Source organism: Gopherus evgoodei, chromosome 7 (genome assembly GCF_007399415.2).
Source record: "Gopherus evgoodei ecotype Sinaloan lineage chromosome 7, rGopEvg1_v1.p, whole genome shotgun sequence".
Classification (NCBI taxonomy): Eukaryota; Metazoa; Chordata; order Testudines; family Testudinidae; genus Gopherus; species Gopherus evgoodei.
In genome coordinates this window covers 1,901,964-1,918,602 of record NC_044328.1, presented here as the reverse complement: position 1 = coordinate 1,918,602, position 16,639 = coordinate 1,901,964, and the positions used below count along the sequence as shown (strand labels likewise).

At 63.8% G+C, this 16,639-nt stretch overlaps 1 protein-coding gene across 1 annotated transcript in view; it reads right to left on the bottom strand.

Annotated features, from left to right (window-relative positions):
* SLIT1 (slit guidance ligand 1) overlaps positions 1 to 16,639 on the bottom strand; it is a 119,826-nt gene that overhangs the window by 4,522 nt on the left and 98,665 nt on the right. The window contains 10 exon segments of the mRNA XM_030570290.1: positions 78 to 309; positions 764 to 898; positions 1,851 to 1,944; positions 2,618 to 2,763; positions 6,891 to 6,988; positions 7,275 to 7,399; positions 12,012 to 12,175; positions 13,153 to 13,224; positions 14,679 to 14,750; positions 15,059 to 15,130. Coding sequence (XP_030426150.1) covers positions 78 to 309; positions 764 to 898; positions 1,851 to 1,944; positions 2,618 to 2,763; positions 6,891 to 6,988; positions 7,275 to 7,399; positions 12,012 to 12,175; positions 13,153 to 13,224; positions 14,679 to 14,750; positions 15,059 to 15,130 — 1,210 coding nt within the window.

The window sequence follows — 16,639 nt, the reverse complement described above, 5'->3', positions numbered from 1 at the left end:
CAGCAGCCCCGGGGCAGCCCTGGCAGGGGCCGTGCCAGGTGGCTGACGGGTGTGGCGGGGCCGGCACAGGCCCGTACCTGCAGCGTGATGTTGGCCCGTGGCCAGTTGTGCAGGTCGGTGAATTGCAGGTACGTGTCCCGGTCCACAAAGTTGACGCTCAGCAGCTTCTCGCACTTGGGGCCCCCAAAGCCAGGGGGGCAGCGGCACACGGCCCGGCTGCCCAGCTCCACGCAGTCGGCCCCGTTCTGGCACTCGTCCCGCTGGCAGAGACTGGGCTGGGCACGAGGCGGCAGCTCACACAGCTGCCCGCTGGGGAGAGGGACGGGCCGGCACCGTGGTGAGAGAAGCCCGTGGGCCTGCGACCCCAGTGAGACCCGGGCGGCCGGTCCCCTCCCGGAGCAGGGACTGGAGCACTGGGCCAGGCCCGGCTCAGCTGCCACACAGCAGGTGCAGGGGGCTCTGGGTGCTGAGGGCAACGGCCCCCCACAGCAAACCCCAGAGATCAAGGCTAGGCAGGGTCTGGGCCCCCCTCGGCCGCACTGGGGCAGCAGCATGGGCAGGACCAGACTCCCCGGACCACGAGGCCCCTCACCTCCAGCTGCACGGCCCACGCTGGGTCCCGCCCGGGCTGTGTGCAGGGAGCGGGACGGGGTGCTAGGGGGACCACCAGGCACCCACCTAGTGGCACTGTGCGTCCCACGCCCCCCGCACAGGGTGGGCAGCTGCCTCTCCCTGGGGTGCCATGCGGCTCTGCTGGCCTCACCTGTAGCCCTCCCTGCAGAGGCAGGAGTAACCGGTCCCCTCGGCCTGGCACTGGGCACCGTGCTGGCAGCGGTGGTCCCGGCAGGCATCGTCCAGGCTACAGTTGTCCCCCTTGTAGCCGGGGGCACACTCACACCTGGGGGGAGAGGCACCTTGCTTAGAGCCGCCACGACCACAGGGCCATGATCCGCCGCTGCAACGGGGCAGCTGCTCCCCCTGAATTGAGCCTAAGGGAAGGTGCCTTGTGCAGCTCCGACGAGCCCAGAGATCTACCAGCCCCCCGAACCCAGCTCTGCCCAGGGCCCACAGATCCTCCAGCCCCGCCAGCCCAACTTTAAGCAGGGCCCAGAGATCTCACCAGCCCCCGCAGCCCAGCTCCGGGCAGAGCCCAGAGATCTCACCAGCCCCCGCAGCCCAGCTCCGGGCAGAGCCCAGAGATCTCACCAGCCCCTGCAGCCCAGCTCCGGGCAGAGCCCAGAGATCTCACCAGCCCCCGCAGCCCAGCTCCGGGCAGAGCCCAGAGATCTCACCAGCCCCCCTCAGCCCCGCTCCAGGCAGAGCCCAGAGATCCTCCAGCCCCCTAGGCGCTGGCTGCCCCCATAGCAGCGTGAGTCCCAGCCCTGGAACGCAGGCAAGATGCCAGGGCGCACAGGGCAGCACCGGGACGCCCGGGCAGCAGGTCGGGCAATGTCTGTTGGGACGTCCCTACTCCCAGCACGATTGGGGGGGTCTGTGCCCAGGCCCTCCAGCACCAAGGCAAACCGCCCCAGAGGGATGCCCAGAAAGGGGCCAGGCCAAAGGCACTTGGCATCCCAGGTGTCCCCCGGCTGCAGGGCCGTGCAGCCGGTGCCCAAGCCCCAGCACTGCCCCCCGCGGCCCGAGGGAGGGGAGCCCCAGCACGATGGCGAGCAGGGTCCCAATTCAGGACACTGTGGTGACAGGCGTTGCCCCTCCTCTATGCCTGGGGACTGGGGGTCTCTGGGCTTGTGCCCATGACCGTCCCATGTCTGGGGCAGCCCGACGTGCCCTGTGCCCAGCCACACGGGCAGGGAACAGGGGGGTTTAACCCTTCATGGGTGGGTACTCACCGCGGCCCCTCGGCAGTGACAACGCACTGGGCACGGGGCTGGCAATGGTTGAGCTCCACGGAGCAGAGATCCAGCAACTCTTCGCAGGCCTGTCCTGGACAAGGGAGGGGAGAGGCCCGGCTCAGCGGGCCACAGCAGCCCTCTGCTCCCAGCGCTGCTGGGGGTGGGCAGTGCCAGCACGGACCCTTCCCAGCCTGCCGCCCCGAGCTTCCCCTGGGCCCGGCTCAGCGAGATGGAAGGGAGGGAGGGGAGCTGTCCCCATGGCCATGGGGAGCATGCAGGTGGGGCTGTGCGGGAGGCTGGCACAGGGCACCACAGCCTGGCAGAGAAGGTCCTCAGGCCGTGTGCTCTCCAGGCAGTTCCCCCTGGTGCCCAGCCAGGCCTCCCTGCCCCGCCTTGCCCATTCGGCTCTGGGTCAGGGAGATTGCTGCCAGGAGGCCTGGTCTGTGAAATGTCCCTCTGGCACAAGCAGCGGGACCCAGCCCCGGGGCCTGCGCCCGGCTCCCACGGGCATGGGCTGGGACACCGGATGTCACCAACTGCCCAGTGGCAGGGCCCCGCTCAGGGGAGCAGGGCGGGAGAGGCATGGCTGGCTGCGGGGGGCAGGTGGACAGACGGACAAACATGTATGGGGCCAGGGAGAGCTTTCTCCTCCTGCAGGAGGGGTTCTGGCCCTTCCACCCAGACTGCCCGGCTGGGGCCCTCGGAGGCCGATTCCCAGGGGTGCTGTCCCTGGCGGCCCTGGGAGGGCCCCTCCTGCCCCTTACCTGTGTAGTGGGGCTGGCACAGACAGGTGGAGTTTCCAAGCCCAGGAACGCAGGTGCCCCCGTTGGCACAGGCCTGGTCCTGGTCCTGGCAGGCGTCGGTGATGGTGCTGCAGGTCGGCCCCTCGAATCCTGCTGCACAAAGGCACCTGCCAGGTGGGGAGGAAAACAACCCACAGGTAACACCAGAGACCCAGCCGCCCAGCTAACCCTACGGCTGGGCTGGCACCGAACAGCCCCCAAAACCACTGCGCAGGGGCCCCGTTGGCTCTGCAGCAATTTTCACCTGACCCCCCCCCAGCCTGCGTTCCCAGAGGGGCGCACCCGGGACAGTCAATGGAGCGAGCAAAGCCATGGGGCCACGGGCAGCACCTCCTGCCCTTTGCAGATATGGCTGCCTTTGACCCCGCACCACTCTGTGAGGGGGACCCCCCATCCCCAGGGAAACTGACACCCAGAGCTCCGAGGAGACGTGCCCCAGGAAACACCCCAAGGCAGCGAAAGAGCTGGGGCTAGAACCAGCCGCACCTGGCAGCTCCCTACTCTAGCCCCCAGTGCACAATCCCTCAGGACGGGACCCAGGAGTCCTGGGCTCTGTCCGCCTCCCAGCCAGAGCCAGGCATGGCAGAACCCAGGAGTCCTGGGCTCTGTCCGCCTCCCAGCCAGAGCCAGGCATGGCAGAACCCAGGAGTCCTGTGCTCTATCTCCCTCCTGGCCAGAGCCAGGCACGGGAAGAACCCAGGAGTCCTGTGCTCTATCCTCCTCCGAGCCAGAGCCAGGCACGGGAAGAACCCAGGAGTCCTGTGCTCTATCCCCCTCCCAGCCAGAGCCAGGCATGGCAGAACCCAGGAGGCCTGTGCTCTGTTCCTCTCCCAGCCAGATCCAGGCACGGGAAGAACCCAGGAGTCCTGTGCTCTGTTCCTCTCCCAGCCAGAGCCGGGCATGGGAAAAACCCAGGAGTCCTGTGCTCTATCCTCCTCTCAGCCAGAGTCAGGCACGGGAAGAACCCAGGAGTCCTGAGCTCTGTTCCTCTCTCAGCCAGAGTCAGGCACGGGAAGAACCCAGGAGTCCTGAGCTCTGTTCCTCTCCCGGCCAGAGCCAGGCACGGGAAGAACCCAGGAGTCCTGTGCTCTATCTCCCTCCCAGCCAGAGTCAGGCACGGGAAGAACCCAGGAGTCCTGTGCTCTATCCCCCTCCCAGCCAGAGCCAGGCATGGGAAAAACCCAGGAGTCCTGTGCTCTATCCCCCTCCCAGCCAGAGCCAGGCACGGGAAGAACCCAGGAGTCCTGTGCTCTGTTCCTTGCCCAGCCAGAGCCAGGCATGGGAAGAACCAAGGAGTCCTGTGCTCTATCCCCCTCCCAGCCAGAGCCAGGCACGGGAAGAACCCAGGAGTCCTGTGCTCTGTTCCTCGCCCAGCCAGAGCCAGGCATGGGAAGAACCAAGGAGTCCTGTGCTCTATCCCCCTCCCAGCCAGAGCCAGGCATGGGAAAAACCCAGGAGGCCTGTGCTCTATCCTCCTCTCAGCCAGAGTCAGGCACGGGAAGAACCCAGGAGTCCTGTGCTCTGTTCCTCTCCCAGCCAGAGCCAGGCACGGGAAGAACCCAGGAGTCCTGTGCTCTATCCCCCTCCCAGCCAGAGCCAGGCATGGGAAAAACCCAGGAGTCCTGTACTCTGTTCCCCCCCCCCCCCCGGCCAGAGCCGGGCATGGCAGTGGCAATGCTGGTGATTAAAACCTGTGCCCAGCGCCCGCTAGCTCTGAACTGGTGCAGCTGCAAAGGGGATCGGGCCAGGAAAGGCTCCAGGACTGGGCTGGGCTTTGCCTGCTGCAGGAAGTGCCCTGAGGTCTGGTGCCCACTGCAGCGTGGGCACTGGGGTGAGGGCTGCGTCACCACGCTGATCAGCGGGAACCCAGGACAGTCTTTGCACGGGCCCAGCCCGGGATGCACCCAATCCTGGACCAGGGCCAGCTGTGAGTCCCGTGGTTGTAAAGGGGTGGGAGCAGGGGATGGGTTCACAGGACGCCCAGTCATGAGCTGGGCCTGTGTTCAGCGCCCCAGGAGAGAGGAAGCTGTTAGGGATGAATTACTGGGAAGCCCCAAAACCAGCAGTTCCTGCCTGGCCTGAAATCACTGCTCAGCATCAGCTCACGTCACTGCCAGTGTGTGTGTGAGTGTGTGCGTGTGCACAGTGTGTGTGAGACTGCATGTGCACAGTGTGTGTGTGTGTGGATGTGCATGCACAGTGTATGCATGAGTGTGTGCGTGTGCGTGTGCACAATGTGTGCGTGTGAGTATGTGTGCATGTGTGTGCTCAGTGTGTGTGTGCATGTGTGCACAGTGTGCGCGTGAGTGTGTGTGCACAGTGTGTGTGCGTGCACATGCATGCGCACAATGTGTGAGAGTATGTGTGCATATGTGTGCACAGTGTGTGTGCGTGTGCACAGTGTGTGTGTGACTGCATGTGCACAGTGTGTGTGTGTGTGTGTGTGTGTGTGTGTGTGGATGTGCACGCACAGTGTATGCATGAGTGCGTGCGTGTGCGTGTGCACAATGTGTGCGTATGAGTATGTGTGCATGTGTGTGCTCAGTGTGTGTGTGCGTGTGCACAGTGTGCGCGTGAGTATGTGTGCACAGAGTGTGTGTGCGTGCACATGCATGCACACAATGTGTGTGAGTATGTGTGCATATGTGTGCACAGTGTGTGTGCGTGTGCACAGTGTGTGTTTGCATGTGCACGCACAGTGTGTACAAGTGTGTGTGCATGTGCATGTGTGTGCATGTGTGCGCACAGTGTGTGCGTGAGTGTGCACGTATGTGTGAGCACAATGTGTGCGTGTGAGTATGTGTGCATGTGTGTGCACAATGTGTGCATGTGAGTGTGTGTGCATGTGTGTGCACAGCGTGTGCATGTGTGTGTGTGCGTGTGCACATACTGTGCTGCGGGGGTGGTCCCCGTGCAGCGTCATGCAGTGTGCATGTGTGTGTGCAAGTCCAGTGTGTGACTGTGTGTGCATGTGCACAGCATGAGTGTGTGCAAGTGCACAGTGTGTGCGTGAGTGCATGTGCAAGTGCGTTGCTGGTGTGTGCACGCACTGCACATGCGTAGATGGGTGCAGCATGCATGTGCGTGTTACACGTGTATACACGCGTGTGTGCAAAGGCGGCTGGGGGTGGCTGCCTGACACAAAGGATTTGCTGTGGGCCCTGGGCCATGCTGCCCTCCCCTGGGGTCGGGGCTGCTTGGCTGGCCGTGCCTGCTTGGTGAGCTCTGCAACCCACCAAGGGCCAGGCTGGCTGGTGCGGAGGCTGGGTTGCCGTGGCGACAGGCTGAGGCCATCCAGCGTGGGCGCTGGTGCCCGGGGGGGGTGGGCACGTGCGGGCAGGGCTGGCTGTGCCACGCTTCCCAGGGGCCCATTGGCTCCCTCCCTCCGCAGTGTGACGGGGCGTTTCTCTGGGGTGCGGGAAGCCTCCGGCTTCCCATGGGGAGTGCGTGAGCCCCGCTCCCAGGGCTGGCTCCTGTGCCCGGCTGGGCCCCCGCCTGCACACAGACCTGCTTGGACTCAGGGGCTGCCCTGGCACTCAGCTCCCCAACCCGCGCTCTCATCGACGGGGGAACAGGGCGAGCGGCTGGGCCCAGCGGCATGGGGGGCTCCTGTCTGAGGGACGGAGAGGGGCCGCTCGACATGGAGCAGAGCACATGCATGGATGGGGGGGCGCCCAGTATCCCTGCCCCACAGCCCCATGGGCTGCAGCACGGCCCCCCAGTCCCTCGCTGCACCTTCTCCAGCACCTCCCTGCTCCCGCCCCCCAGCCAGCCCCACCCGGCCTTGGCCCGCGGGATCCCAGCCCCTGGGCTCTGTGAGCTGGCACGGCAGCCAGGCCCAGGTTTCAAGCTGCAGCTGGTTAAATGCAAGGTTTCCCCCTCGCTCCCAGCGGGGCCCTGCGGCTTGCCAAGTGCACACAGCCCCTCGGAGAGACACTGATCGCAGCTCTGGGGGATGCACCCGGGGAGCCGGCTGCACAGACCATCCCCATTGCTCTGAGCCGTCCTGCGGCCGGTCTCCAGACTGCCTGCTCCGGCCGAGTGCGTGGGGTGGGAAGCCGGGAACCCTAGCCATGCCGGCAGCAGATGAGTCCCAGATCCACCCTGGGAGCCACGGTGCAGCGTCACACACCCTGCGCTGGGCACCACCTGGCCCTGTGTGGGTGCCCAGTGCCATCCCTGGTGCCCCATCTCCAGGGGTCCCACAGCCATAACCCCCCACGCTCACACTCACGTGAACCCGGCTCCCTCCTGCTCCGGGGGCTGGCAGGTCCCGCCGTTGGCACAGGGGCTACCGGAGCAGCTGTCCACGGGCTCCTCGCAGTCCTTGCCCTGGGGACGGAGAGCTCGAAGCTAGGAGCTGGTCACACAGCACAGGCCGCGCGGTCCCCATCCAGTCCCTGGACCCTTTCATGAGCAATACCCTGGCAGAGCCCCATCCTGTGGGGAGCGGTGCCCCACCAGGCAGGCTCAGGGGGCAGGCAGTGGGTGCGAGTGCCCCCCCGCCCCCAATTTGAAGTGTTGGCAGAGCCCTGGGCTCCTGCCCACGTCTTGCTGCCCGTGACATGCAGCAGGAGGCAGCGACAGCGAACGAATGCGCAGACCCCCCCCCACTCACCTTGTACCCGCTGGGGCAGGTACAGCGGTAGGTGGCCAGTGGATCCTTGTGGCAGGTGCCTTGGTTCTGGCATGGGCTGGAGAGGCAGGGATCACACTTGGCCTGGATGCTCAGGGCTGGTGGACCTGGCGGGGGGAAGGTCCCGATAGTAACGAGGGAGGGTCCCTGGAGCCCGCTGGCAGTGTGTGACCGTGCGGGGGGGGGCGCGGAGGCACAGGCCCAGCCGCTGTTTGAGCCAGGCTGCTTTGGGCTCGGAGCCGTACTCCCAGGGCCAGCTAAGCCAGCAGGCCCAGCCCCTAACGCACGGTTGGGCTACGCAGGGAGGTGTTCGACCACTGTGCCAGGCAGCCGGCGCCAAGCGCAGCATGACCATCCCTGGAGCACAGTGGGGCAGCTCCCCGTGCTCAGCCGCCAACTGCAACGGGCTGGGGGGACCGGGGGACCGGAGCAGGGGTCTATGGCCAGTCTGATTGCCCCGTCTGACCACCAGCACAATCCAGGCCAGGGACCCTCCCCAAGGCCCCAAGCTCCTGGAACTGGTTCAGAGAGCTGTCCGATGCAAAGCCTCCAGTGACGGGGAACCCGCCCCGTGCCCTGCAAGGGGCCAGTGGTTAATTGTCCTCCCTGTTAAATGGGGAATGTCTGGCTCCAGCAGGGCTGTCCCTAGCCAAACCTCTCCTCCCCAGGGCGTCACTTACAGACCGGGATCGAGCCACCTCCCAGCCATCAGACACTGAGCAGCCAGAGCTCCAGCTGCCTCGCCCTTCGGCAGGTTTCCAGCCCCTGAACCAGACTCAGAGCATCCACGGCCAGGAGCCTGTGATCACCTCATCTGAGCAATGCCCAGCACGAGCCACGCGATGGCCCTGGAGTCACTGCGCTCTGCACCAGGCCAGAGCGTTTGAGAAACCGCCCAGCTCCATTCAGCAATGCCCGGTGATGGAGAACCCGCCCGAGGCCAGGTAACGCGTGCCGCTGGCTAGTTACCGTCACTGGTAAAGAAACACCGTGTTTCCCATCTGCACGTCCAGCCACTGGCCCGTGTGAGACCTTCCTCAGCTGGACTGCAGAGCCCGGGGTTAAATACCTGTTTCCCAGGCAGTGCTGGCAGACTGGGATCCAGCCATCCCGTAGCTATCTCCTTCTTAAGCTAAAGAGATCGAGCTCCTTGAGTCTGTCACTATCAGGCAGGTTTTCTAATCCTTTAATCATTCCTGTGGCTCTTCTCTGACCCCTCCAATCTACCTGCATCCTTCTTGGCTTTATGGGCACCAGACCTGGACACAGGATCCCAGCAGTGGTCGCACCAGTGCCAAACCCAGAGGTAAAATAACCTTCCTGCTCCTTCTCGAGCCCCCTGTTCATGCAGCCCAGGGTCGCACTGGCCCTTCCCGTCTCCCACTGGGAGCTCCTGTTCAGCTGAGTGCCCACTCTGACCCTCGTGTTTTTCAGCGTCGCTGCTTCCCAGTATGGAGTCCCCCCTCGGGTGAGTAGGGCTGAGTGCTTGTGCCCAGAGCTCGTTACGGAGCCGTACGAAACGCAGGCAGAGTCACAGCCCCCTCGGGTGAGTAGGGCTGAGTGCTTGTGCCCAGAGCTCGTTACGGAGCCGTACGAAACGCAGGCAGAGTCACAGCCCCCTCGGGTGAGTAGGGCTGAGTGCTTGTGCCCACAGCTCATTACAGAGCCGTACGAAACGCAGGCAGAGTCACAGCCCCCTCGGGTGAGTAGGGCTGAGTGCTTGTGCCCAGAGCTCGTTACGGAGCCATACGAAACGCAGGCAGAGTCACAGCCCCGTTGGGTGAGTAGGGCTGAGTGCTTGTGCCCACAGCTCATTACAGAGCCGTACGAAATGCAGGCAGAGTCACAGCCCCGTTGGGTGAGTAGGGCTGAGTGCTTGTGCCTAGAGCTCGTTACGGAGCCGTACGAAACGCAGGCAGAGTCACAGCCCCGTCGGGTGAGTAGGGCTGAGTGCTTGTGCCCAGAGCTCGTTACGGAGCCGTACGAAACGCAGGCAGAGTCACAGCCCCGTCAGGTGAGTAGGGCTGAGTGCTTGTGCCCAGAGCTCGTTACGGAGCCGTACGAAACGCAGGCAGTCACAGTCCTGTTGGGCCCTTGAGAGGGCCGCGAGGCCAAGTCACCCAACCAGCCCTGCCAGGCGTGTGTCTAACCTCCACAACGGGGATCCCACATCCTCCCGTGGGAGCCTGGCCCAGAGCTTTGCTGCCCTGAGCGTTTGTTTTCCGAATACCAAACCAAAATCCCTGGCTCCTTGTCCGGCCTGCAGTGGGCATGGGGACCTGATCCCTGTCCCCTTTAGAACAGCCCTGCCCATACGCTTTCAGGTCCCCCCCTCAGCTCTGTCTCCAGCTGAACACACCCAGTTTTCAGCCTTTCCTCAGCGCTCAGAGTATCGACCCCTCCGAGCGTTGTTGTTGCTCCCCTGGGGTCCCCAGCTCGCCAAGTCACCACACCTGGGGCTAGTGACTGTTTGTGGGTCCCTGTTACAGACATTACACAGCGTAGGGCCAAGAACCCCTCCCTGCGGGCCCCCAGTAGCCACATGCCCGCCCCATGCCGATCCCCTCTCAGGCACATTTGGGACCAAGCAGCCAGCCAGATTCTGCCCTGTTCCCTGGGTGCCAAGGCCGGTTTGTGGGGTTCTTGTTTGCAATGGCAGTGTCTTGGGCCCAGCCACTAGCACGTGCACCCCAAGCCTGGAGCCTATCGAATGGGAGCCTGGCTACGCGGAGCGGCTCCATTTCAGTCCCTGCCAATCCTAGGGGAAGCAGGGGCAGCGCTGACCCGCCGGGCTGAAGCAGGGGCCTGTGCCTGGCGGGGTGAGTCTCACCCTCTTTGGGACAGTCTGTAAAGCAGCCGCCACCACACTGGGTTTCCTTCCGGCTCTTTTCTTTCAAGCCCTGTTTGGTCAGTGCAGCGTGGGCTGGCTCCGGGGCCGAGGGGTTAAAACGGGCTCATCTCCCCAGCAGGCCGCCGTGGGGAGGGTCCTGGCCTAGCGAGGGGGGGTCATTTCTCAGAGTCACTCGGCTGCTGACCGAGACCCCACTGGGCCCCTCTATGGTCTCGGGGTAGCGATCGGCCAGTGGATCACGGCAACGGCCAGATCGGCCCCAATGCCCCGCTCCCTCCGTGGCCAGTCTGTGAGTAGCTGGTGCAGCCGCTATGGGGTAAGCCTAACACCACGCAGGTCTCGTCCTGGTCTCCAGTATCTGGCTCAGCCCCTGGGGCCTGGAGTCTCATGTGCTGCTGGAATTCCAGCTCCGCCCCCTGGGGGGGGTCCTGTCACCCCGATAAATATCTGCTCCTGATTGGACAGCGTGGCTCGAACTGGTGCCTCTTGCTGCTGTGGAATCAAAGTCCTCCTGGGAACGTGAGAGCAGCCTGACCGGCCCAGGGCCTCCGCGTCCCTTTCGCCCTGGGGGGCTGTGCTGGGCTGGGGGCTGGCCCCAGGGACCCCCGACCCCACAGCAGGGACAGGCACAAGGACAAGGCAGCGGTTGCACCTGCTGACCCACGCCCAGCAGGTGCAAAGCCCGGTTAGATCAGTCACTGCAGAGCCCTGCGGTGCGGCCTGCACTCAGGGCGGGTTTGCTGGCGCTGGCGAAGCACTGGGCGTTCTGCCGCGCTGTGACCAGTGCCGGGGGGTCACTGACCATGACTAGCTACAGCCAGCCCTGGCTGCTAGGCTCTGACCCGGTGTGACCCATCTCCACGGAGTGTCCTCCTCTCCCCGCCGAGGGTCTGGCTGCCTGGACCAAAGGGGGGCTCAGCCGTCAGACTCACCCACTGGCCGGTGTGGGCCAGGAGTCACGAATCACAGACACTTCGAGCCAGGCCCTGGCAGCCCCGGCATCGCTCAGGGAACAGAGCTGCCCTTCTGCAGCCAGACACCTTTCCCGGCCCAGCCCCTGTGCCAGGCCCTGCATTGTCCAGGGAGCCCTGACACGCTAGGTCGGGGCCAAGCCAGAGCCAGCAGCCAGAGCGGAAGCCAGACCCATTCCCACTAGAACTAAGGGGAACCCCATTTCCACCCGGCAGGGAATTAACGCCGGGGCAGCACGCCAAGGGACCGGGGCTGGACTCCTCTCCCTGACCGACATGCTCCAGCTCAGCCAGGGGTACGTCCGCCCAGCAACCAAACAGCCATTCTCCGCCAGCAGGGCTGGAAAACTGCTGGGGAGACGTCTGGGCTCTGGGGCCCCCTGAGGGGGAGGGTCCCGGAATCCGGGCTGCACCCTGAGCCGCAATATCTACACAGCCGAGCTTAGCGCTGCGAGCCCCAGTCGGCTGAGCCCACCTGCTGCGGCCCGGGGTAGACGTACTCCAGTGCGACTGGGCTGGAGGCATAATCCAGGGCAGGTTCTCTGGCCTGTGCTGTGCAGGACGTCAGATGGGCTGCTCGGCAGGGTCCCTCCTGGCCCTGGTGTCTCTGACTCTCGCAGCAGCCCAGGAGGATCAGCGGAGGGAAACTGAGGCACAGGGTTGAGGGGGGTTGCCACATGGAGAAGGTGTCTCAGAGCTGAGTGTAGGGCTCAGGACCCCTGGGTCCAAGCTCTGCATGTGACCCACTGCAGCACACGATCCCCTGCCCGCAGCGATCCCACCCAGCCCATTCGCTCCGGCGTCAGCCCACAGGGGTGACAACTGGGGCAGGGGTCAGAGTCCATGGGACCCTGTCCATGCCCACGCACCTGCCCAGGTGCTGAATGGGCCCCTCACCTTGGCACTCAAACTTCTTGGCCGGGGTGGTGAGCAGCAGCTTGCCTTCCATGTCAGGCGGGCCGGCGCAGCGGGCGATGCCAGGCTCCTTGTAGCCCGTTTTGACCCAGCCCGAGAGCCAGCGCAGGTGGCAGTCGCAGTGCAGGGGGTTGGCCCCGATGGCGCTGCACAGGGGAGACAAGAGCAAAGACCAGTCAGCGAGACCTGGCCCCTGGCCCTGGGGCGGGACGAGCCCGCCTGGCCCTACTCCCTTCGCAGCCCCTGGGCTGAGCGAGGCCAGCTGGCAGGACCAACTCCCAGGGCTGGTGCTCCATGGGAGCTGCTGGTTCCCCCCACCCGCGGGTGTGGGGAAGACAAGGGTGCAGTGCCCAGGCACCTCCTCCAGGGGGCACACTGCTCCCACAAATCCAGCGCCAGCTCCAGGGGAGCAGGTCCAACCCCTGGGGCAGGGGGGAGCCCCCCTTCCCCAGAGCCAGGCGAGTGGCGTCCCGGCCTGTCTCGGGGGCTCGGCCCTGACTGCTCCAAGGTGCCCTGGGAAGGAGGCAGTCCTTGAGCCCCCCCTCTAGGGCTCCCCCTCCTACGTCAGGACGTGCGAGGCCCAGGCACTTCCTGCTCACTGGGGTTTCGGCGCTTGGCTGCCCGCCTGCTGCGGTCTCTCCTGTAGCCGACGGGTGCCCTGATCAGGGGCTGGCTGTCCTGGGCCAGTGTGGATCTTAGCTAAAAGGCCGAGAAGCTGCATGGCCCCGCAGCGCAGAGGGACTGGCGCCTGCCAGCAGCACAGAGCAGCTGGGTCCCCTCTGCACTTACTGGGTCCCGCATCAGCGGCACTGGAGCTCCCACCCCAGCCAGCTCGTGCTTAGAGCCCCACATAATGCGGCAGAGAGTCGGGGGCATCGCCGAGGCAGCACTCGCAGCACAGGTCGCACGGCGGTGACGGCAAGGCCTCGGCCACGTGTCGCCCGCCAGGCTGCAGAGAGAAGCTGGAACCCAGCCCCAGGTATGGCCTGATGGCGCTGACCCCAGCAGGAAAGAGCCCCCCCACCTGGCAGTGATTGTCTCCTGCCCTTTGGGGAGGAGACAGGGAGCCCAGCCAGCCACCGTGCAGCCTTCCCGGGGCAGCCAGGTGCAGGGGGCTACTCACAGGTGGGACAAGGAGGTGACGTCGGCGAAGATGCCCTCTGGCAGGCCGGAGATGTCGTTGCCATGCAGAGACCTGCGGGAACAAGAGGCTCTGAGCCCAGAGGGCACCGGCAGCTTGGGATCAAGGCTGATGCCAACACAGGGCCAGAGTGTGCCACCGGGGCAGCCTGTGCACTTCCGTCAGAGCCAGGCACGCACCCGCCAGCGTGGTGCCCGGAGGGACACCCAGGCAGCTTAAGTGTCCTGTGGCACCATATAGACTAACAGACATTTTGGAGCATGAGCTTTCTGGGTGAATACCCACTTCGCCGGATGCACGAAAGCTCATGCTCCAATATGTCTGCTAGTCTACAAGGTGCCACAGGCTTCTCTGCTGCTTTTACACATCCAGACTCACATGGCTACTCCTCTGACACTTTTCACCAGGCAGCTTAGACGCTCGGCTACATCCACCTGGAGTCAGCGGAGAAGCAGCCCCACCCCTCGCCCACCTCCCCTCACCCCACCCCCGGTCACTGGCACTGCACAGCGTCCACCTGGCACCTTCCCCAGCCCCTGGCACTGTGCAGTGTCCTCCCGGTACCTTCCCCAGACCCCGTTCACTGGCACTGCACCGCGTCTACCTGGCACCTTCCCCAGCCCCCCAGCCCCTGGCACTGCACAGCATCCGCCCAACACCTTCCCCAGCCCCCCAGCCCCTGGCACTGGACAGAGTCCGCCTGGCACCTTCCCCAGCTCCCCAGTCCCTGGCACTGCGCAGCATCTGCCTGGCACCTTCCCCAGCCCCTGGCACTTCACAGCGTCTGCCCAGCACCTTCCCCAGCCCCCCAGCCCCTGGCACTGCACAGTGTCCTCCCGGTACCTTCCCCAGATCCCGTTCACTGGCACTGCACCACGTCTACCTGGCACCTTCCCCAGCCCCTGGCACTGCACAGTGTCCGCCCAACACCTTTCCCAGCCCCCCAGCCCCTGGCACTGGACAGAGTCCACCTGGCACCTTCCCCATCTCCCTAGTCCCTGGCACTGCGCAGCATCTGCCTGGCACCTTCCCCAGCCCCTGGCACTTCACAGTGTCTGCCCAGCACCTTCCCCAGCCCCCCAGCCCCTGGCACTGCACCAAGTCCACCCAGCACCTTCCCCAGCCCCCCACACTGCGCAGCATCCTCCTGGTACCTTCCCCAGCCCCCGTCCCCTGGCACTGCGCAGCGTCCACCCGGCACCTTCCCCAGCCCCCCAGCCCCTGGCACTGCACCGCGTCCGCCCGGCACCTTCCCCAGCCCCCCAGCCCCTGGCACTGCACCGCGTCTGCCCGGTGGCACCTTCCCCAGGCCCCTGCTTCAGAGCTGAGCCGGGACACACGTCCTGATGCTGCACATCTCACCCCCTGGAGCTGTGGGTGCTCCGCACTTCCCCAAAGCAGGCCTCTGACAGGGCCACGGAGGTGCCACCTGGGCCCTGCCCTGGACCCGTGCTGTGAGAAGGGCAGGGCAGGGCAGGGCACCACTCCGGGCACAGGCACGTACTTACAGCAGCCGGAGCGCCCGGAGCCCTTCGAAGGCGAGCAGGGGGATGCATTGCAGGGCGTTGTAGCTGAGGATCCTGGGGAGGCAGAGGAGGAAACAAGTGGTCACATCCCCTGAGCGCCAACACGCACCCGGCGAGGCTCCCTTGGGCCGCGTCCACACCATTTGCCCCTAACGGGACGTCTCACTAGCAGCCGGGCAGAGACCTGGCACCCCATGCACACAGTCTCTCAGGCGCACTCCAGCAGTGCCGCTAATTATGGTTCTTCGTACAGGAACCGGCCGCTGGACTGCACAGCCCAGAGGCCTCAGCAGCAAGCCCGGCCTATTGTCTCCCGGCCTTGGCCCGCCCACCGCTCGGCTGGCCCAGGAACCGGGACTCACAGGGTGGTGAGCTGGCTCATGTTGCTGAAGGAGGACTTGCTCAACGAGCTGATCTTGTTGTTGCTCAGGTCACTGGAAAACACAAGCGCAGCAGGGGGGGTCAGTTGGAGCTGGGCTCCCGGCTGCCCCCCAGCCCGTGGGGTGGCACTGGCTGCTTTCACTGGGTGGCACTGGCTGGCAGCCCGAGGGAACAGTGGTTTTGCAGGAGATGCTGACCCCTGTGGCCAGTCTAGGACACCCCTGGGTGCCTTGCAGCTGGTGTGGTGATTCCTCTGCCACTGTGGGTTCCCATCGTCCACTGGGTCCCAGACACTGCGCACCAGCAGCTCCAGGAGGAAGCTGTTTTCTCTCGCAGTTTAGCCACATGCCACTCGATTAACGAGTGCTGCCAATGCTCGCGTCGCTGGCAAGTCTCCTGGCCGCTGGTGGCTCTTGTAAGCCCCATGTCATAAACAGATAGTTAAGGGTTAATGTCTCTTTTACCTGTAAAGGGTTAAGAAGCTCAGTAAACCTGGCTGACACCTGACCAGAGGACCAATCGGGGGACAAGATACTTTCAAATCTTGGTGCAGGGAAGTCTTTTGTTTGTGCTGTTTGTTTTTTTGTTGTTCGCTCTCGGGACTGAGAGGGACGGGACATCAATCCAGGCTCTCCAAATCTTTCTGTATCAGTCTCTCATGTTTCAGACTTGTAAGTAATTAGCCAGGCAAGGCGTGTTAGTCTTATGTTTGTTTTCTCAACTTGCAAATGTTTCTTTTTGCTGGAAGGATTTTTACCTCTGTTTGCTGTAACTTTGAACCTAAGGCTGGGGCTGGGGGGCATCTGGTCTATAGGAATCTGATTACCCTGGAAAGCATTTTCCATCCTGATTTTACAGAGATACTTTTTACCTTTTCTTTCTTTAATTAAAAGCTTTCTTTTTAAGAACCTGATTGATTTTTCCTTGTTTTAAGATCCAAGGGGATTGGATCTAGACTCACCAGGGATTGGTGGGGGAAAGGAAGGGGTATGGTTAAATTCTCCTTGTTTTAAGATCCAAGGGGATTGGATCTGAACTCACCAGGGATTGGTGGGGGGAAAGGAGGGGGATGGTTAATTTCTCCTTGTTTTAAGATCCAAGGGGTTTGGATCTCTGTTCACCAGGGAAGTGGTGAAGCCTCTCAAGGCAATCCAGGGAGGGGAAAGTTTTGGGGGGACAGAAAGTGCCCCAGACACTGAAATTCTGGGTGGTGGCAGTGTTACCAGATCTAAGCTAGTAATTAAGCTTAGAAGTGTTCATGCAGGTCCCCACATTTGTACTCTAAAGTTCAAAGTGGGGGAAAAAACCTTGACACCCCAGCTGCCGAGTCAGGCACTGAGCTGAGTGTTCCCCTTGCAATGTCAGTCTCCAGCCCTCTAGGTTGCACAGCAAAGCTTGAAAACGTGGCCTGCCCGTGCTGGCGCCAGGAGGCAAAGGAAAGGCACCAGATGTACTTGCTGGTCGCTCTCCGGGTGCTAAGCCAGTGTCATGACTTTTTGTGTGCCTGGTGTGATTTTTGCGGGGGGTGGGGGTGGGGGGCTGATGCAGGTTCCACTTGCCCT